Source organism: Balaenoptera acutorostrata, chromosome 5 (genome assembly GCF_949987535.1).
Source record: "Balaenoptera acutorostrata chromosome 5, mBalAcu1.1, whole genome shotgun sequence".
NCBI lineage: Eukaryota > Metazoa > Chordata > Mammalia > Artiodactyla > Balaenopteridae > Balaenoptera > Balaenoptera acutorostrata.
The window spans coordinates 39,785,263-39,807,446 of NC_080068.1; the positions used below are offsets into that span (position 1 = coordinate 39,785,263).

At 38.9% G+C, this 22,184-nt stretch overlaps 1 protein-coding gene across 1 annotated transcript; it reads left to right on the forward strand.

Annotated features, from left to right (window-relative positions):
- The first annotated feature begins 876 nt into the window (after positions 1-876).
- HSD17B13 (hydroxysteroid 17-beta dehydrogenase 13) lies at positions 877-14,241 on the forward strand. Its single transcript, XM_007177323.2, has 7 exons — positions 877-1,240; positions 2,771-2,878; positions 3,888-4,019; positions 5,529-5,635; positions 7,702-7,839; positions 11,409-11,525; positions 13,247-14,241. Exons 1-7 carry the CDS (start codon positions 1,031-1,033, stop codon positions 13,335-13,337), a joined length of 903 nt encoding a protein of 300 aa, XP_007177385.2. The 5' UTR covers positions 877-1,030; the 3' UTR covers positions 13,338-14,241.
- The last annotated feature ends 7,943 nt before the right edge of the window (positions 14,242-22,184 follow it).

Here is a 22,184-nt window from a genome sequence, read left to right on the forward strand (position 1 = left end):
CTACAGTAATAAATATTGATCTTTTTTAAAATAAATTTATTTTATTTTATTTTTTTAATTTTTGGTTGTGTTGGGTCTTTGTTACTGCGTGTGGGTTTTTCTCTTGTTGCAGAGAGCAGGGGCTACTCTTCGTTGCGGTGCGCGGGCCTCTCATTGCGGTGGCTTCTATTGTTGCGGAGCACGGGCTCTAGGTGCGCGGGCTTCAGTAGTTGTGGCTCGAGGGCTCTAGAGCGCAGGCTCAGTAGTTGTGGCGCACGGGCTTAGTTACTCCGCAGCATGTGGGATCTTCCCAGACCAGGGCTCGAACCCGTGTCCCCTGCATTGGCAGGCGGATTCTTAACCACTGCGCCACCAGGGAAGCCCCAATATTGATCATTTTTGTTCATAAACTGAACTGCAAGAAAAGTGTGCCTCCTGAAAGTAGAGGAAGTTTAAAACTATGCCTTTACTGTGGAATGTAATAGCAATTAGCACATGGGAATAGGCATGGATGACGGAGGTGCAAATGTAGAGAAATGGAATGATAGATACAGTAAGAGGGCACCATTTCATTGAACTGTTAGCTACCATAAATCCCATGACCTGATTTCACTTCAATGATAAATGCTTTACTTTTAAATAACTTATGCCCTATATTATGCTTGCATTCATTTTAAACTTGAGTATGAGCTGAATACAAAATAAAATATAAACTTTTAAATCAAGGTATAGATGTCAAATCAGTGCTTGAAAACTAATAAAATATAGTATTAAACAACAACAACCAAAAAGTAAATCCAGAGAGGACTTTCTCTGGAGTTCCCTTGTCCCCGTGCCAAGGTTTTACTAGCAATTGATACCACTTCAAAAGCTCAAAGTGTATCTAACGCATTAGAACACATGGACAAAGCCTGCCTGCAAATGTAGCTTACCTCTGCCAGTCCCATCAACACCTGGAACACAGCTCTTCCCTGCAGCTCTCTGAAGAGGGTGGCTCTTTGCTGGGAATAGACAGGGACTGAACCAGAGGAGAAGAGTGCAGAGCAGAGCCATGAATATTATCTTGGATCTCCTCCTGCTTCTCATCATCATCATCTACTCCTACTTAGAATCCTTGGTGAAGGTTTTCATTCCCCAGAGGAGAAAATCTGTGGCTGGGGAGATTGTTCTCATTACAGGAGCTGGGCATGGAATAGGAAGGCAAACTGCCTATGAATTTGCAAAACGGAAGAGCAGACTGGTTCTGTGGGATATTAATAAGGTACTGGATTCATTTACCCACCTTTTAAAGTTACAAGTGAGACAGGTGTTTAAAAACTTATCTGACTTAACATTTGCTTATATTTGTATTTTTCTTTCTCAAAGTTTGGTAACTAAATTCCCTGGAGCCTTACTCTACATATGCATCAGGATGGGTTTTTTGTTGTTGGTGTTGTTTAAAGTACAAGTGCCATATTACCCATCACATCTAGTTGCAGAGAGCAAGTTAGAAGAGGACTATGGTCACGGCACCCAATAGCTTTTTTTTTTTTAAGATTTATTATTTATTTTTGGCTGTGCCAGGTCTTAGTTGTGGCGCGGGATCTTCATTGAGGCATGTGGGACCTTTCATTGCTGCGTGAGGGCTTCTCTCTAGTTGTGGTATGCAGGTTTTCTCTCTCTAGTTGTGGTGCGCAGGCTCCAGGGCTCATGGGCTCTATAGTTGTGGCGCGCGGGTTCCAGGGCACGTGGACCCTGTAGTTTGCACGCAGGTTCTCTAGTAAAGGCGCACGAGCTCAGTAGTTGTAGCGCAAGAGTTCAGTTGCCCCTCGGCATGTGGGATCCTAGTTCCCTTACCAGGGATCGAACCTGCGTCCCCTGCATTGGAAGGCAGATTCTTTACCACTGAACCACCAGGGAAGTCCCCATCAGGATCGTTTGATGAAGGGAACATAACTGAGACCTTAGCAGTGATTTTTATGCCATGATATGCAGGTTTGGTAACATAGACTCAGGAGCCAGGGTACTTCCAAACTGTTTAAATTGAGCAGACAATTTCTCTCAGCCTCAGTTTCCTTATCTGAAATGGGGATAATATTGGGTTGGCCAAAAAGTTCATTTGGGTTTTTCTGTACGATGTTCTGTAACAGAAAGAACATCTTACAGAAAAACCGAACAGAACATCGTACAGAAAAACTCAAACGAACTTTTCGGCCAACCCAATACCTCACAGGATAGGCAAGAACAGGGGTTAGCAAACTACAGCCAATGGACCAAACCTGGCCCCAGAGCAGACTGTTGAGCTAGGAATGTATTTTTTAAAGGTCTGGCAAGGCAAAAACCAAATAAAAAACAAAGAAGAATATGTGACAGAATTTCTTCGTGCCTTCTCTCACATGCACGCAATCCTAAAATTTTTACAATCTGCTAGGTGCTTTACTGCCTATTACATAATTGGTGCTCAACAAACATATGTTAAATATATTGTTGAGTATTCTTCTCCATACTCAAACATCTCCTTTCATGATACCACAAAGAGCAACATCTTTCAAGCATGTTCTTTAAGCTATGAGAATGTAGCAAAACAAGTGAAAACACGTGAGACTAACATGAGCCTTCCCTGGCAGAAAAGCCAGGTATAATCTCTGCGAGTTAGGCAAGCGGTGCCTCTCAGGAAATTTGCTTACAAACAAGTGGGACATTTTGGACGTGAATTTTAATCTTAAAAAAAATTTCTTGTCCAATGCTTTCTCCCTCACTTTTGTCCCCTCACTGACCTACATCTTTTGGAATTTGTTTTTTCCAATTACAGCATGGCGTTGAGGAAACTGCAGCTGAATGCAGAAAACTAGGGGCCATTACACATGTGTTTGTGGTAGACTGCAGTAACAGAGAAGAGATTTATGACTCTGTAAACCAGGTGAGACTTCAGAATACAAATTTCTTCCCATAATTTTGTGTCCCCTTACATGGAATATGAAAAGGTTCTTTATGACTACCTAATTTAAATTAGATTTTTTTTTTTTTTTAGCCTTTGCTAACTGAGGTAGTTGTGTGAACAAGGAAGGACATAGAACTTTTCCTTCCATATAATCCACTCAACTCTGCCTATTATTATTGTTTCATATTATTAATCGATTTCATTCTGGTCAGAAGTTTGAGCAGCTGTACAGAGTGACAGAGAAAAGATTTATCACCAGGGAAAAGGATAACTTTCTACTTTCATTTTAGTCCTATTACTTCTGCAGTAATTCCTTTATTTTTTCCTTTAAATATTTCCTCTTTGAGATTTTATTTATGTTGGTGCCAATCTAATCTTCTATAGAAAATATAATATTAATAATTATTATAACAATTTTTAAGGGTAAATATCAAATACAATGGACCAAGCACTCTGAAAATGGTTGTACCCTTTGATTTAATCCCTATAATAACCCTCTTAACCTCACTTGACAGGTGAGCAAACAGATTCAGAGGGTTTAAGCCAGACCAAGGTCATGTAGCTAGTAGGTGGCAGAGTCAGGATTACTCAATAAGTACTTTAAAAATATTTGGTAAGAACTGATATGTCAGACCAAGGTCATGTAGCTAGTAGGTAGTGAAAACAGGATTACTCAATTAGCACTTTTAAAATATTTGGTTAGAACAGATATATCAATCAACACAAATATTAATTTCATTTTATTGGTAAGTTTCAAAAAATATCTATGATGTACTGGGTACTGAAATTTAGATGTTAAAAAAACAGTTTACCCCAGCTTTATGACAGTGTCCCCTTGGCAACCACTCTTTGGACTAAAGCTCTTTCCTGCCTGAACTCTGAGAGATCTCATCAAACAGAATAAAGAATCTAATCCCTGGATGATAGCAGCCCCAAAACTTTGAGTTTCGATACTACACCCAATGAATGTGTTCTTTCTATTTCACAGGTGAAGAAAGAGGTGGGTGATGTAACTATTGTGGTGAATAATGCTGGGACAATATATCCAGCTGACCTTCTTAGTGCAAAGGATGAAGAGATTACCAAAACTTTTGAGGTCAACATCCTAGGACATTTTTGGGTGAGCGTGAGTCAGAAATATTCCTAGTTTGTGTATGTCTGACAACTCCTCTTAAGGTACATGAAGTTCATAATTGAGTTCACATCCTTCTGGATGGGAAACTCCATATCTTTGCCTTAAAACAACAATCATCCAATATTCGTGTCTCTGACAGAAGGGCACAGATTTCAAGGGGACACGACTCACCAGAATGTAGGATAGTTAGTCTGCCTTATCCACCAGTACCTAACACAAAGCCTGGCATGTACTGGGCGCTCAAAAAATATTCATGGAGCTTTCCTTAGGATTGTCAGTGTACACCTTTTCAGTGATTTAGAGAAAATACATACAGTGTACATTCACTTGTGACCTCATGTCATGGAATTTTAGAACAGAAAGGACAAAGAACTCACTACTTGGGTTATATAGGGGTTGGGGGTTCTTCTGGCTGGAACTCTGAGCAAAGCTCTAGGTCAGGCTGGAGCTTAGAGATAAGGCTCTACAGACCTCTTATAATTGTTTGGTTTTGTGAGAGACTGAAATATGTCTTTGTAGAGAGCATTTATATGAATTAATCTTCCAGTGCCTCAATATTAGTGTAGAACATAGGACAGATCTGGATTCTGGAAGAGAGAAGAAAAAAAGAGATGTGTTCCCCCATTTTCCCAAGCCCCTCACACATGCTAATGAGAATTAATTATTGTGCCCACCAAACTACTTAGAGACCCCATGTATTCGATGTCTACAGCTGCATAACAATTACATCAAAACTTAGTGGATTAAAGCCAGAATAAATGTTCATATTCCTCTCACGGTTTCCGTGGGTCAGGAATTTGGAGGTGGCTTGGTTTGGCAGTTCTTGGCTCTATGAATTTGCACAGGGTCCATAGGGTGGGTTTATAAAATTCTCATAAAATAATATTGATATTTCTCACCAAACAGTAAAGCTTTTTGGAGGTAAAGAAAGACTTTTTGTTTCCTGTAACATCAACATATAATGCACAGTATTACAAATAGGGAGATACTAAATCTAATCATGATGCATAATGACCATGGGTCAGTACAGGACTCAGCTTTTTCAACTCAACTTGATATAGGTACACAAGATTTTAACTCTTCTCATTAGAAAGATAAAGCCCCAAAAAAACAAACAAAAAAATCACATGATACCAGATTACCATACGGAATTTTCTCAGCTCTGAAAACTCTGAATTTTTCCCTTAATAATATTGTTTAGATGATGGATCCATAAAAGAGATATTTGATTCCCTCTGAAGGGAAGAAGAGGGATATTAAGATGAGTTCTTTGCATGTGATATGCAGTGCACACTCAGAGCCAGCTCAAAACAATCGTTTTAATCTTTTTTCATTTCTGTCATCGGTGGAGAAGTAATCATGGAATCTTGGCACGTATTTTATTTCATCGAAAAAGTTGTCTCAAATGACATTTTGTCTTAAAAATAAAACTACCTAATTTGGAAACTTAACACCTGTGTCATTGTTTCTTTTGGTTCTGCAATGATCCTGAAGATCACAAAGGCACTTCTTCCAGCGATGATGCAGAGAAACCACGGCCACATTGTCACAGTGGCTTCAGTATGCGGCCATGGAGTGATTCCTTATATTATTCCATATTGGTAAGTATTACTTTCTAGCAGTGCTATATATTTTTATACTTTTAAGGTTTTATTAGACCTCAGATTCCAGTCCTCATAACAGGTAATTTGTTTAATTTTTCTTTATTTTCTTTATTTATTTTTGGAGAGCTAGAATTGTGTTTTCTTCATTTTTGAATCTTCTTAGAACAAAAAGTCAAATGCCTTGCAAAAAATAAAAGCTAAAAAAAATCTCATAGCAGATAATTTGGATTTACAGAATGTATACAGTAGTTTAGAATAAACTCTTAAAAATGACTTCTCCTAAAACAATGAAACTGGTTTTAAATGAAAAATCATTTAAAATATTTTTAGATTTCTGAGAACTCCTCCACAGAGCAATGAAAGAAAACAGTAATGCCAAGCATGTTTCCATTGTATCCTGGAATGAGTAGATGCTCATAAAGGAAATAAGGAACTAAAAAAAAAAAAAAGAAGGAAGGAACTCACAGACTAAGAAGCAAAATATAAGGAAGTCCAAATGAACACAAATCTATGCCATGGCCTGCATGCCCAAGATAAGCTAAACAGAGTGGCTCCTGGATCAAAACATTTTCCAGTGTGCTTGTGCCATGAAAGATTGTGTGTGTGTGAGAGAGAGAGAGAGACAGAGAGACAGAGAGGGATTGAGAGAAAGCCTTCACCGTATTAAAAGATGCAGATAGCATATTCCATGCTCTACCAAGGACATAAGAGATGAAGGTGGGAACTCCCTAAAGACACACTATTTGCAAAATATCTTTTCTTCATACACTCCTTCAATGGCATCTCATTTCCTTATTCTGGTCTTATATCAACCTCATAGAAAAATTTAATTTGTTAACGTTTTGGCCAATTCTTTTTGTAACAGCCAATACATGTGTATCAGTGGGTGGGGATGGGGGTGGGTAGTTAGTTGGTTTATTACTTACCTACACATCCATGTTCAAGGTTGAATTTGGTCACGGACCAAATTATTTCTGACACCAAATGTAGTCACAGATGTAGTTAATTTTCACTGTAGGTTAAGGTGTCCTTGCACATACATATGGTTGTTTCAAGCTGCCTCTACCATCTTAAAACACAAATCAGAATTTCACAGATTAAACATTTAATATTGTTTTAATGTTTAGAAATGTGGAAACCCAATGTAATAATAGTTTTCCTTTTTTCTTTTCCTTTAAGAGAGCAGCCCGCCTTTAACTTTATGGTTCTTGTCATCTGGGTCAAAAATACAATTAACATTACATAGCTCCTTATAGGTAATAAAGTTATTATGCATATGCTATTTGATTTAATCCTCAAGATGGCTCTATATTTTATTACCAGCATCTTTTTATAAATGAATTTTTTGTTTTGTTTTGTTTTTTGGCTGCACTGTGCGGCGTGTGGGATCTTAGTTCCCCAACTCAGGATCAAACCTGCACCCCCTGCACTGGAAGCGCAGAGTCTTAACCACTGGACCACCAGGGAAGTCCCTATTACCAGCATTTTAAAGATCAGAAAATCAAAGGAAGAAGACAAAGTAGTATGTTGAATGTTACACACACTAACACACCCACACCACCTGAAGTCTTTTTACTCCAGATCTTCACAATGAAATTAAGAAGCCAAAGTGAACTCCACATTTCAAAAGAGAAACTATCAAGAGAGAGAGGAGATATGTGTAGAGTCCCACAGAAGTTTGTTAATACAGATATTAGTTACATAGTTTTTCTAAACATGATTTTCCTGATTCATATTTTTCAAAATAAAAACAGCAGTAAAAACTGATTAGAAAACAGTTTAAAGATTGAATGGAAAAACCTTATAGGTAGAATGAGCAGTAAGCAAGTCAATCAAAGTTATTAGAATTTGTTCTATTGTTATCACCGCTAATAAAAAAATTGGTACATTCAGAATTCAGTGAAATCAGATAAGAAAATGTAAATGAAAATAGATGACCACGTGGAAGATTTGGGGGTTTGGCTTTTATTTGTTCTCAAACAAAATCAACATTTTCCTCTCACAGAAAGCTGAGGAATGTTTCACTTTCCCTTAGCTAACAGGGGTGGATAATTCTCTTACAGTTCCAGCAAATTTGCTGCTGTTGGGTTCCACCGAGCTCTGACATCAGAATTTGAAGCCTTGGGAAAAACGGGTATCAAAACCTCGTGTCTCTGCCCAGTTTTTGTGAATACCGGGTTCACCAAAAACCCAAGCACAAGGTAAGGTCAAAATCAAGTTAAGATGGAAATATGGCATGAGAAATTGGTATGAAATCTACATGAGAAATTTTTAGGTGGGTCAACTCAGAAAACAGAAAACAAAAAAACGAAGAAGGAAAAACGTTTTTTCTTATTAATGTTATTGTATTGCCTTTACGTTTTCACTTTGAAATTAGATGAACAAAGGGGGAAAATGCATTAGGGACTAGAAGGAGTGATCAGCTGCCAATGAATCAGGCATTGGGTATTTATTCGTGTCCAGGTGAAAGACTCAACACACACGCAGGTGTTAAGAGGGAGTGAGAACGGGGGTGGGCAGGATGGAGAGGTGTGCTTCGGGGGTGATGGCAAGAGTGTCCTCTCCTGGAAACCACACCCCCAAAACGAATGTTACCTCACCTCCCCCTCCCGCTCGCGGTGCATCCTCCTCTATAGAGTATGGAAAGGCACAGGTGTATGCCCCGTTTCCACATTCAACAGCACTGGCCGCAGTGCTAGCACAAAGCACTCCAACATCTTCCAAACTTGCCTGATTCTAAGCATCATCACTGCGCTTACATAAGAAATAAATGTTCTTAGGCTCTTCCTTAGAGATTCTGATTCAGTAGAGTGAAACGAGCTCCAAGAATGTTTTGCTTTGTTTTGCTTTGTTTACAAGGAAACCAGGTAACTCTGGAGGCAGGTTTGGAAAACATTGACATAGTAAATATAACCACATGCATTTGATCATGGCTACCACCCTGTCCTCCTTTAAAATGCAAATGTTCCTAGAAGCGACAGTAAGCTGAGTCTTTAACCCCTCAGTCACGGTGAATTTCTTTTTTTTTTTTTTTTTATAAATTTATTTATTTATTTTTGGCTGTGTTGGGTCTTCGTTTCTGTGCGAGGGCTTTCTCCAGTCGCGGCAAGCGGGGTCCACTCTTCATCGCGGTGCTCGGGCCTCTCACTATCGCGGCCTCTCTTGTTGCGGAGCACAGGCTCCAGACGAGCAGACTCAGTAGTTGTGGCTCACGGGCCCAGTTGCTCCGCGGCATGTGGGATCTTTCCGGACCAGGGCTCGAACCCGTGTCTCCTGCATTGGCAAGCGGATTCTCAAACCACTGCACCGTCAGGGAAGCCCTTTTTTTTTTTTTTTAAACTGAGACCTTTTCCTTTTTTTTTTTTAATTTATTTATTTATTTATTTTTGGCTGCATTGGGTCTTCCATCAATGCGCGCGGGCTTTCTCTAGTTGCGGCGAGCAGGGGCTGCTCTTCATTGCAGTGTGCGGGCTTCTCGTTGTGGTGGCTTCTCTTGTTGCGGAGCACGGGTTCAAGGCACACGGGCTTCAGTAGTTGTGGCACGAGGGCTCGGTAGTTGTGGTGCACGGGCTCTAAAACACAGTCTCAGTAGTTGTGGCACGTGGGCTTAGCTGCTCCACAGCATGTGGGATCTTCGTGGACCAGGGCTCGAACCCGTGTCCCCTGCGTTGGCAGGCAGATTCTTAACCACTGCACCACCAGGGAAGTCCAAGGTGAATTTCTTGACCAAGTACTTTGTTTCTGGTAAAGGAGGATTTGAGACGATAAGAGAGGAGAAATTGGCCCTGAAAAGAGAGGAAAAAAGCGGAAAGGTGAGGATAAGGACCCTAAAATTAATACACCTGCTTCACAATTTGCCTCGATTCTAATAAACATTCTGCTACAGGTTAACAAAATATACTGAGCTTGCTAATCTGAAGCCAATTTATTATTGGAAAGGAATTAGTCCTAAATATAGTCATTCAAAGGAGCTAACAAATTCCCTTTTAAGCTCAGCCTCATCTGAAGCTACGGACTCTGAAACTCTGAATTAGCTGCGTCATCTCCAGAGCTGTAGCCACTCCCTGGCAGTTGAGTCCTTAACTGTGTTAGAACACAAGTACTTAACAAGTACACGGTACTGTACGTAAGTAAATACAATGATATAATTGGGACTCTGGGCTCAGTTTTCTTAAACAGGAAATTGGGCCCAATACAAATCCTCTTGGTAAGCATTCAGGCTTAGTGTGAGCCCAGAGTACCAGGTCTTCCAGAGGGGAAGGCAAAATAGATGACAAGGGTAAGGCTAATATAACCTCGGGTATGTGGGTTCCTGGGGATGACCCGGGGGACTGACCCAGGCAATGCTGAAAATTTGGAATTGGTCTCACCCAGACTACCTGATTCTGAAATTCCTTGGCAAAGGCTAACATGTCCATATACTAATGTGAGGCTTGGCTCAGAGACAGGGTTGATAGACCCAGGTCGGGGAAATCAGGGAGGGAAGAAGTAGTACCCAATAATTTAGAAAACTATTGATTTGTATTACTCTCTGCTGGCTTGCCACTCAAAGTCATGGAAACCTCAATCACATAATAATCTGAAGTAAATCACATGATATCTCAGGGAAGGAAGTTATAACAGCCACTACTTACTTAACTCCTCTGCACAACCTTTGTATTCACTAAGCCATTCAGCCTATGCCTAGACAACTTAACTTTGGTGCAATACTTTCAATCCATTTACATTTTAATTTCCTGTCATCATCTTGCATTAATGGGCATTCTATACTGGCCTGTGGTTATGAATACTTCTCAAGAACCCACGTATACAGTCTTCAGTATAAGCAAGGTCACACCTCTAGTTGTAATGTAATACTCCCTATGCATGTCTTGAACTCTCATAAAACTTCAGCATAGGCAAGTCAGCAGTGAATCTCAAGTACTAAATGCCCTCAAAACAATCCAGCTTTGTGGAATACCTCCACAAGAAAGCAAGTGTACTTAGCTATAGATTTCTCTTCTCATAAGAAGAAAGCAAGTGTACTTAGCTATAGATTTCTCATCTCATATCTAACAAGCCCTGAAGAAAGATGCCAGATGTTTCTTTTCTATCCTTTGATCAGTCCTACCCACTACTGTTCCTTGCCTGGCTCCTCTTCTCTTCTATTATCTAATTCCTCACCACCATTTTGATGTTTTGACTGAGTGAGCCATGAAGCACACCTACTGGATGTGAAAGTAGTAGATTGTGATAACAAAACATCAACGTGGCATGGGGTATTTGTGCAGTGAATCCTGGAAGCTTTTATTTTTTTATTATTTTTTTAAATAAATTTAGTTATTTAATTTATTTTTTATTTTTGGCTCCGTTGGGTCTTTGTTGCTGCGTGCAGGCTTTCTCTAGTTGCGGCGAGCGGGGGCTGCTCTTCATTGTGGTGTGCGGCCTTCTCATTGTGGTGGCTTCTCTTGTGGCGGAACATGGGCTCTAGGCTTGTGGGCCTCAGTAGTTGTGGTGCGCGGGCTCAGTAGTTGTGGCTTGTGGGCTCTAGAGTGCAGGCTCAGTAGTTGTGGTGCACGGGCTTAGTTGCCCCATGGCATGTGGGATCTTCCTGGACCAGAGCTCAAACCCGTGTCCCCTGCATTGGCAGGCGGATTCTTAACCACTGCGCCACCAGGGAAGCCCCTGGAAGCTTTTAAATCCTAATTAGTGAAAAGATAAGTTAATTTTCCTGCTTTTGTTAATTATAAAAAACAACAAAAAGGACCAAACTTTTCTTTTTTAATCACAGACTATGCCCTGTATTGGAGACAAGTGAAGTTGCAAGAAGATTGATAGATGGAATACTTACCAATAAGAAAATGATTTTTGTTCCATCATATCTCAGTATCTTCCTAACACTAGAGAAGTAAGTACAGCACAAAACACCTAAAATACTACAACACTGATAGAGCTATCATTATGGAGAGTTTTTCAGTTGTGAAAGTTGCCATGGAAATTCTCCATGCCTGGGGAGAAGAGTTAAGTTTCCTCTACTATAACCTTACTCAATCTAGAAAGAGAATGATTCATTTTCTCTACTCCATCTATCACCTCTGCCTAGTCTTTGCCAGAGACTATTCTAACTGAAGGAAAAACAGTTTAAAGAGAATGCAATATGGTGAACTAGCTAAAACTAAAGGGTCTATAAAGAAGCCTGCTGGGGTTTTAAGACTGCATTGAATCTATAGATCAATTGGGGGAGAGCAGACATATTAACAATATTGTCTTCAAATCCAAGAGAACAAAGAACACAAGGTATCTTTTTATTTTTTCATCTTTTTCAATATATCTACACAGTATTTTGTAGTTTTCCGTGTACAAGTCTTACACACCTTTTTGTCAGATTTATCCCAAAGTATTTCATGGTTTTTATGCTATTGCAAATGGCATTTTAAAAAATTTTCTATTTCCCATTGTTTGTTGCTAGCATATATTTGATTTTTGCACTTTGATCTGTATTTAGCAACCTTGCTAAACTCACTTCTAGTAGCTTTTTTGTAGATTCTAACAGACATTTTTACACAGATGATCATATTTCCTGCAAATAAAGATACTTTTACTTCTTTTTTTCCAGTCTATATGTTTTTTATTTCTAGCCTTATCACACTGGCTAGAACCTCCTATGCAATGTCAGAGAGGATTGGTGAAAACACACATCCAAGTGTTGTTTCTGATCTTCAGAGGAAAGTAGTCAGTCTTTCACAATTAAGAATGATATCAGCTATAGATTTTTTTCATTTTCTCTTTATCGGGTTGAAGAAGTTCCCTTCTATTACTACTTTGATGAGCGTATTCATCAAGAGTAGATACGGATTTTGTCAAATGCTTTTACTGAATATGTTAAGATATTATGGTCTTTCTATTTTAGTTTGTTCATATGGTGCATTACACTGACTTGTTTTAAAAATTAAACCAACCCTGCATTGTAATGTCTTTGTCTGATTTTTGTGTCAGGATAACACTTACCTCATAAACTGAGTTGGAAAGTATTCCCTCCTCTTCTCTTTTCTGGAATAACTTGTGTTGAATGGGTATTATTTCCTTCTTAAACATTTTGTAGAATTCAACAGTGAAGCCATCTGAGCCTGTTGTTCAGCCTCTTAGCTAAACAATAAGCTCCTCAAAGGGAGTAGCTGTCTTTAAAGTACTTTAGTCTACCTTATTATAGAGGGCATAATATCAATAGATATTCAGTAAAAACTCAAGGAGAGGTGGAGAGGCAGATGGAATGGATTCTGGTGGTGCTGCTCTGTGAACTCTTAGCATCAGGATTCATTGACAGTTACAGCAATAAGCCTAGATCTTCAGTTTTAGGTCTTTACTCACATAGGATTTCATGTAATAGTTTACTAATATGAGAAGGTGAGAAGAGTGGTATATATCAGTGCTTTCTTTATATTTGCATGATATTTGAACTGTGAGTATTAAAAGACACACACAAAAAAAGAGAGAGGTAGATGTGAAGAAAGAACAGAAGAAAACTAAATGCAAACCAGATAATTCTCAGGGTATTTTTAACTGACAACAAAAAAGAACTCTGGTGTCAAAGATTTTAAATTGAAATTTTGTCATCTTTTTTTCATACAGATTTCTTCCTGAACGTGCCTTGGCAGCCATAAATCACATACAGGATATTCAATTTGAAGCAGTGGTTGGCCACAAAACCAAAATGAAATGAATAAATGTGCTTCAGGCTGAGATGTATGCACCTTAATGATGTGGAACTAAGTTTAGAGTCAATGCTTCAAAGCTCTATTTCACATTTTTCAATGCCATTAATATTAAAAACATTGGTTTGACATTAGCAGTGGTCAAATGAACAAGACTAATCACCTGTCTTTCTATTTCTCGAGATTATTTATGTAGTTTTAATAGTCAGATCTATTTTTTATTCCATGCCTCTTAAAAACTTCTATGCTTACATAAACATACTTAAAAGGGTCATTTTTCTTTAAGAGATTTCATTTCTTTTCTTTCCATTTAAGGGTGGACAAAGCTACCTCCGTGACCGTGACCGTAAATACCAAAAGAACTTATTTACACAGGGAAGTTTTAAGACTGTTCTTAAAGTAGTCTTCCAAACTGTAGCCAGGCCACAGAATGTCAGCAAGTACACAGTGTGAGTGAAAAGTTAGAGATCAAGTTTAAGCAGGCAGCTGTGCTCCAAAAGGCAGAAAGATTACTCCTATGAAACTCAATGTTTGGGAGCGTTGTCTAGCTTCTCCATTTTTCATCAGCCCCAAACAGAACTTTCTCACCTGATTCTGTCCCTTATATAGCTCTTATATCCACCAAGAGTGGACCCGCCACACTTTCTGCCCTTTTCATAATCTCTTAAAATACTATGACATTTCAAAAGGTGACTCTCTCTTGAATCTCAGAGTACCTAAAATTTTAACCCCATGGTAACCTCTTCTTTGTAGTTTATGCTTTCACATATCATTGGTACCAGAGATGTTTAGACAGTTTTGAGCTTCAAAAATGAAAGCTAACCCAGGGAAAGGAACTAGGCTGGCTACCTAATAGTACACCACGGATCTGAGAGATGGAGGGGAAAACAAACTGGTCTTTTTTTTTTTCTTAATAGAAAGAAAAATTTGATTCCAACTACATCAAGAATAATCTTGTTTTCTGTGTTTTTCACACATGTTATAGGCTGCTTTTACATTGACTATCCTATTTTATCCTCATTAAAAACAAATCATTAATAAAAGCAATTTCTTAAAAACAAATGATAAATGTGTTGTTGTGCTTTTAAAAAATGACCTCTTGTAGTTATAAAATTAAGAGTTTTGATTTCTAATCTCTGAGTCTCTGTGAGCCTCCTTCAGGAAGCAAGGATCTGGGTGGTAGCAGAGAGACCTTGCAGATGTTGAGGGGGTTCTCCCAACTCCGGCTTCTTTGACAGTTAGGAGTGTTGGTGTATGTGCTGAAACTTACTGAGTCCTTTGTATGTGAGGCACTGAGCAGAGTACTATTGTTTTAAGATTTTTTTCCTTATTACTTTGGCAATAATTTTTGTTCATGATATTCTTTTAATTGTTTGCCTTAAAACTAAGAACTTGGGCTTCCCTGGTGGCGCAGTGGTTGAGAATCTGCCTGCCAATGCAGGGGACACGGGTTCGAGCCCTCATCAGGGAAGATCCCACATGCCGCGGAGCAACTAGGCCCGTGAGCCACAACTACTGAGCCTGCGCATCTGGAGCCTGTGCTCCGCAACAAGAGGCCGCGACAGTGAGAGGCCCGCGCACCGCGATGAAGAGTGGCCCCCGCTCGCCACAACTAGAGAAAGTCCTCGCACAGAAACAAAGACCCAACACAGCCAAACATAAATTAAAAAAAAAAAAAAAAAAAAAACTAAGAAATTTATGAGAGAAACCTTAAAATGTATTATTTTAAAAGTATGATTACAAAACTTCAAAAGAGGAGTATGTATAGTAAAAAATATAAACCCGCCCCGCACAATCCCAGTCCCTAAATGTACTATTAATGTACAATCTTCCTATCTTTTCCTAATGCAGGCACAAGCACATATATGAGAAATACATTACATTCTTTTACTGCATGTGTTACACAAATTGTTTCAAGACAAGACACACATTATATTCTGTAACTTGCTTTTTTAACTGACCAACACATGCCCAAAGCCTTTTCTTTCAGTATATAGAGTTTAACCTCATCCTTTTTCATGGGCACACACTACTAAATGGTACTATATTTAACCATTCCTTTGTAATATAACATTTAGGATGTTTCCAATTTTTCTCAATTTATTTACTTTTTATTTACTTAACAAATACTTATTGAGTGTCAGCCACAGTTCTAGACCCCGGGAAACATGAGTGAATAAAGCAAACTTCTTGCCTTAATGTAGCTCACATTCTAGTAGGCAGGACAAACAACAGACTGCAGGTGTCATGAGAAAGAGTTTCTAAAATAGTAGTGTTGGGACTTCCTGGTGGTGCAGTGGTTAAGACTCCGAGCTCCCAATGCAGGGGACCTGGGTTCGATCCCGGGTCAGGGAATTAGATCCCACATGCCGCAACTAAAGATCTCGCGTGCCGCAACTAAGACCCAGCCCAGCCAAATAAATAAATAAATAATAAAATAGTAGAGTCAAGGAAGAACTCTCTGAGAACTAACATTTTTTGGGTAGAAATATGTGTGAAGTGAAAGTATGGCCTGTGCAAATATCTAGGGAAAGGAAAGTGCAAATTCTGACGAAGGAACAAACTTCTCTGAAGAACTGTATGAGGGCCACTGAGGCCAGAGTGGATGAGCAAGTGGGCAGTGCTGTAGGTGACGTGCCAAAAGAGATACCAGACTGTTGGAGATCACACAGGCCACAGTAAGAAGTTTTGATTTTTCTGAGTGTGAGAGAAAGGATCTGAGGATTTGAGTTAGGAACTGACCCGTATAAATGAAATCCCAACGTTAGATGCAAAGAAAAAACTTTCCCTTTTTAATCCAATTTTTGGCTTTAAGCCTTTGTGAGTGAAACTCAGAGAAATACCTGGAAGCACAAATATCGAGCTCTCTTTGCCTATTTTTCCTGTATACTTTGACTATTGACTTCTTCCTTGTCAGTTCCAGGTGTGTTTCTAAATGTTTTACTATGACAATCTCCATCTCAGAAATCTCCTCAAGGGTACTCACTAACACCAAAATCCCAGTTCCGGGGCTAACTCTAGGGTGTGCAGGGCCCTGGGCAAATGTTTCCTGTGGGTTCCTGTCTATATAAATAAGTCGATTAAAAATGTATTACAGGGGGCTTCCCTGGTGGCACAGTGGTTGAGAATCTGCCTGCCAATGCAGGGGACACGGGTTCGAGCCCTGGTCTGGGAAGATCCCACATGCCACGGAGCAACTAGGCCCGTGAGCCACAACTACTGAGCCTGCGCGTCTGGAGCTTGTGCTCTGCAACAAGAGAGGCCGCGATAGTGAGAGGCCCGTGCACCGCGATGAAGAGTGGCCCCCGCTCGCCGCAACTAGAGAAAGCCCTCGCACAGAAACGAAGAACTAACACAGCCAAAAATAAATTAAAAAAAAAAAATGTATTACAGGGACTTCCCTGCCAGTCCAGTGGTTAAGACTCCACACTTCCACTGCAGACGACACAGGTTCGATCCCTGGAAGGGGAACTAAGATCCTGCAAGCCGCGTGGTGTGGCCAAAAAAAAGAAAAAGTATTATATAATTCATAGGTCCATTGAGGTATAGGGATATATTGATGAAGATTTAGAATAATAACAAAATTATTTATTTATTGTCCACTCGATGCAAGTAAAGATTCTTCTTGGTATCCAGGTGCTATTTCTTCTTGTTTGGTTCAAGAGTCATTTCTTTTTCTTTCTTTATTATCAAATGAGCCATTTCTTGCCAATTTCATATCTTTCAACACAAGAAACAGTAGTAATGCTATTATTTCTCATAACACCATGGTGCTTGTAACATGTTTGTATTAAAATAATATGAATCTTCTAGCCTCTACAACACTCTACTACCATCTGTGTCATGTTAGTCACATCATTACTCTTGATTTTGCACCATCCCTTGTGCTACTTGTAAATACTAGCTTCCAATCACTCGAAGATTGTTATGGCACTTCTTTGATAATAACCACAAATTCAAGCCTCACCCAGAGTGTGCAGGAAACGTGAATAATTTGTTTTCTGGTCATCTTAAATTTATCATTTAGTATGTTATAGCATAACATGGAACAACACATATTCTATGTCTTGCCTTGAACTCTTTAGGCCATAATTATTGCATTCCTAGAATGTGATCTTTTTCAACACTACTGCACCTTGTCTCTCATACATCACCACCAGCAGGAAGGGGATTTTAGGCATAACAAAATAAATAGTCGAATTCATGCAAGGAATGTCTGTTTCTTAACTGGGAGAGCTTAACACTAACCAGGGAGAACAGAGCATCACCACATCCATCAGAAGGGTCCATTGTTGTGGTGAAGAACATCTAGAAAGCCCTCAGAAGTGATAGATGCAGCCACTCCCAAAGGACTCCTTGACCCATGGTGTAGAACCTACAAAAGGGATGGGGCAACTGCCCTAAACGCCAGTGGCAAGGAGCGTAAGGACACCTGATGCCACCCCTGGAGCCCTTGGTGTTATACAGCAGAAGTGGCAGCATGGTTAGCACATAGACAGTGAAAGTGGATGCCTGGGCCCACACATATGGCCTGAGCAGTGGACCTTAGATAGCCCAGAGCCCTAAATTAGACCTATATCCAAAATAAGTGTGAATCACCCCAAATCAGCATGTCAACATCACTCCAACAGCCCAATTTCACATGATCCTGCAAATAAAATACCTTGCCAACCAGCAGCAGCAGAAATCTGCTCACCAGGCACCTCTCCTAGAACTGGGGTCTGAAAACAGCCCCAGGACGACACCATACATACAAGAGCTCCAGGACATCTGGTCAATTCCATGTGCACAGAGAGACAGAGAGCTCTCCAAAGGGAGAAACAGGGCCAGCACCAAAAGAGGACTTAGAACATTTCAAAGAAGTCACTTCAAAGAGGAAGACTCTCTGAGGCGCAGGGCTGGGGCAAGGTGTCTGTGTGCCCAGGTCTAAGAGTAGCAGTGCCCAGCTCCTCCAGATTTGCGCACAGCTTAAAGGGATGCCAAAGTAAATGTATGGCTGAAGAGAAATTTTTCAGTTAGTCTCGGATCTAAATCTTATATTATGCATATGATAATGTTTTTAAGGATGAGATAACATCTAACATTCAAGTTCCCCATTTACTGAGGGCATGATACTCAAAAGACTCATCACAGCATTGTTCTATTCCCTTGCATCACGGCCATCACATGAGAGCATGTTGGAAATGCAAACTCTTGGGCCCCACCCCAGACTTACATAATCAGAGTCTGTACTTTTTTAAAGGACCCCTAGGTGATTGATATGTACATTAAAGTTTGAGAAGCATTGCTTTTCATGACATTAACTTTGAATTTAGTGCAGCTCCGTGTCAGAACTTGGCTGTCCTAAATATATGATAATTACAACAAATCCAACAGTTACCTCTGTGCTTATTTCTTCAAAAATTATATGAGAAACCATAGGGAGGAAATTCCAACCGCTGTCCTAAGGGTCCTTTCACACTTTCTTTTTGCTTTCTCTTGTATCTAAGATTATTGGATAGCATAACTTTTTCAATTTACTTCTTCAAATATGCTAGATGTTTTGTTGAAAACCCCTTCTTTATTTGATTGGATACACTACATCTGATCAAATTTGCCTGTCAGCTGCTTGCAACAAGAATGGGATTGTAGGAAAGTTAAGTGACATGTATTTCATGGGAATTGTCTTAGTCTGTTCAGGCTGCTATAACAAAATACCATAAACTGGGTGGCTTATAAACAACAGAAATTTATATCTCACAGTTCTAGAGGCTGGGAAGTCCAAGATCAAGATGCTGGCAAATTCAATGTCTGGTGAAGGTTTTTTCCCTGTGTATTCACATGGCAGAAGGGGTGAAAGATTCCTCTGGGGAATATTATGCCTCTTTAATAAGGGCACTAATCCCATTCACGAGGTTTCTGCCCTCGTGACCTAATCATTTCCCAAAGGCCCCACCTCTAAATACCATCACACTGGGGATTAGCTTTCCACATACGAATTTTGGAGGAACACAAAGTTTCAGTCTACAGAAGGAATCTTTTATAGTAACAGTAATCACATTCTGACTTGCCTAGGATGCAATCACTTCCCATTCAAACTAGCTTTACAAACTCAGTGTGCAGTTAAAGAACGGTCATAAATTCACATCAAAATACTTATGAAAAGCAAAATCATTTACCTATTGGACTCTAATAATGAACCATTATTTCAATAGAGATTTTGTTACTTTTAAATATGAGGCTAACCTGTGTAAATTAAGATAATTTCAGGACAATAACTCAAAACCTAAATTGCCTATTCCAATATCTAATTCAAATAGCTAGAATTTTTTTCTTTTGGTTTCTCAATACCTTTTTCATTCCGATGGCCCTTTATTCATTAGTTCATACTTTGTTGAATTATTTTGGTGCATTTAGTCCTCACTTTCTCCTCCATTATATTCATTCTCTTTTCAGCCTCCCCTTTCCAAGCTCTTACCCACACTCCGATCTGGTCTGAAAACATACCCTATTTTTCAATCACCAAAATTATACTATCTATGTAGGAGGAAAAAAAGACCACTCAATGTTGAACTCAATTTGGAATGATATAACTTAAATACTTCAAACAATATTGTATTTCTAGCCTACCTGGTTATCTAATAATATTGCAAATTTGAGCACTCCTTTTTATCTTAGTGAATTCAACATACAGAATATCCAAAATAAACAGACTGCACCAACTCACAGACTATTTTCAAACCAAACAGGTCTTTTTCTATAGTTCATACATGAAAAGATATTATTCAGCATGAATTTCATTAAAGAAATGTTGATAGGAAACGGATGATACTAGGCTATAGAAAAATCAGAGATTACGATGTGATTCTTGCTTTAAAAATTACAACAGAGCAGGGCACCACGTACATTATAAATAACTGCTCACCCAAAGAAAAGTGAAATTAGTGTCAGTGAAAATTACTAACAAAGTGTTTTAATCCAGCCTTAAGTGGTTATTTTCCCTTGGTGAAGATGTGTGTTAAGAATTTCAAAGTTGAATTCAATTTTTTTAAAGTCCTTCAAAATTTTCCTTAATGAAGAAATGACTGGCTGCAGAGTTGTTTGAATTGAATATATAACCTAAAGTACTGGTTCTCAACCCATTTAAGTCACAGTAGCCTTTGAAACCTTGGTGAAAGCTTTGGCTTCCCTACAGGGGAAAAAAAGCCTGTGTATAAACACATAGTTTTGCATATACAGTGTGTAATAGCAAATTTATGTGCTATTTTGAAAGACTTCCTCGATAAACAAGGAAGAAGTCATTTTCTACATGGTGTCAGTATAGGTTCTTTTTCTCTGACAGTAACAAACTGACATTAAAAAATATTCTTTGTTTAAAATTCTGGAGTAAAAGGGAATTCCCTGGTGGTCCAGTGGTTAGGATTCCGGGCTTTCACTGCCAAGAGCCCAGGTTTGAGCCCTCGTCGGGGAACTAAGATCCTGCAATCTGTGTGAAGCAGCAAAAAAAAAAAAAAAAATTTGGAGTATATACGCTAAAATACTTCTAGTGGGTGGTAGGATTTGAGATGATTTTAAATTTTTTTCTAGTGTCATCGCTGTTGTCAAGGTCTTTCCAGGGTTGTTGTTTTTTTTTAATTTTGAGTTTTATTTTGACAGTTAACAATTCAGCTAAAATATTTTCATAAGAGAAATGCTATTTTCATTTTGGATCAAGAATGCTGTGTGATTATAAATAATGCTACAAAAATATTATCCAGGAGTTAGAAACCTTTCTTTCTTTCTAAATATTTATTTATTTATTTATTTGGCTGTGCCAGGTCTTAGTTGTGGCATGCAGGATCTTTTTAGTTGTGGCATTCGGGATCTTTAGTTGCGGCATGTGAACTCTTAGTTGAAGCATGCAGGATCTAGTTCCCTGACCAGGGATCAAACCCAGGCCTGCTGCATTGGGAGCATGTAGTCTTAACCACTGGACCACCTGGGAAGTCCTTTCTTTCTTCCTTTCTTTCTTCTCTTTCTTTCTTCTTTTCTTTCTTTCTTCTTTCTTTCCTTCTTTCTTTTTCTTTTTTTTTTCTTTCTTTCTTCCTTCCTTCCTTCCTTTCTTTCCTTCTTTCCTTCTTTCTTTCTTTCTTTCATCTTTTTATTATACAGACTTCTAAAATATATTTTAAAATAGTATAATGACTCATATACCCATCACGCTGCCTCTCCGATTGTCAGCTTTTCGCCAGCTTGTTTGATCCTTATTTCTAACTGCTTCCACCTCTTCTATTATTTTTTTAAATTGTGACTTTAAAAACTACATAACATTAAATTCACCATCCTAACCACTTTGAAGTGTACAGTTCAGTGGTGTTCAGTGTACTGACATTCTTGTGGAACAGATTTCTAGAGCTTTTTCATCCTGCAAAATTGAAACTCTCTGTCCATTAAGCACTAATTCCCTCTCCCCTCCTGCCCTCAGCTCTTAGCAACCACCTTTCTACTTTCTGTTTCTAGGATTTTGACTACTTTAGATACTTCATAGGAGTAGGATCATACAGTATTTGTCCTTTTGTCACTGGCTCACTTCATTCAGCATAATGTCCTCAAGGTTCATCTATGTGGATTTTCTTTTTTAAAGCTGCATAGTATTCCATTATGTATATACCACATTTTATCTAGTCATCTGTCAATGAACATTTGGATTGCCTCCATATCTTTCTTCTATTATTTTTGAATATATCCTACATATCATGTTATTGGGAATATTCTTTATTTCATATCAATCCAATCCAAGTTAGGCCATTTCATATTAAGTAAGTCAAGTCCCTAATACAATACTATATACATCTGGGTTATCATTATGTTACATGATATATCATTGGGCAGAGGGC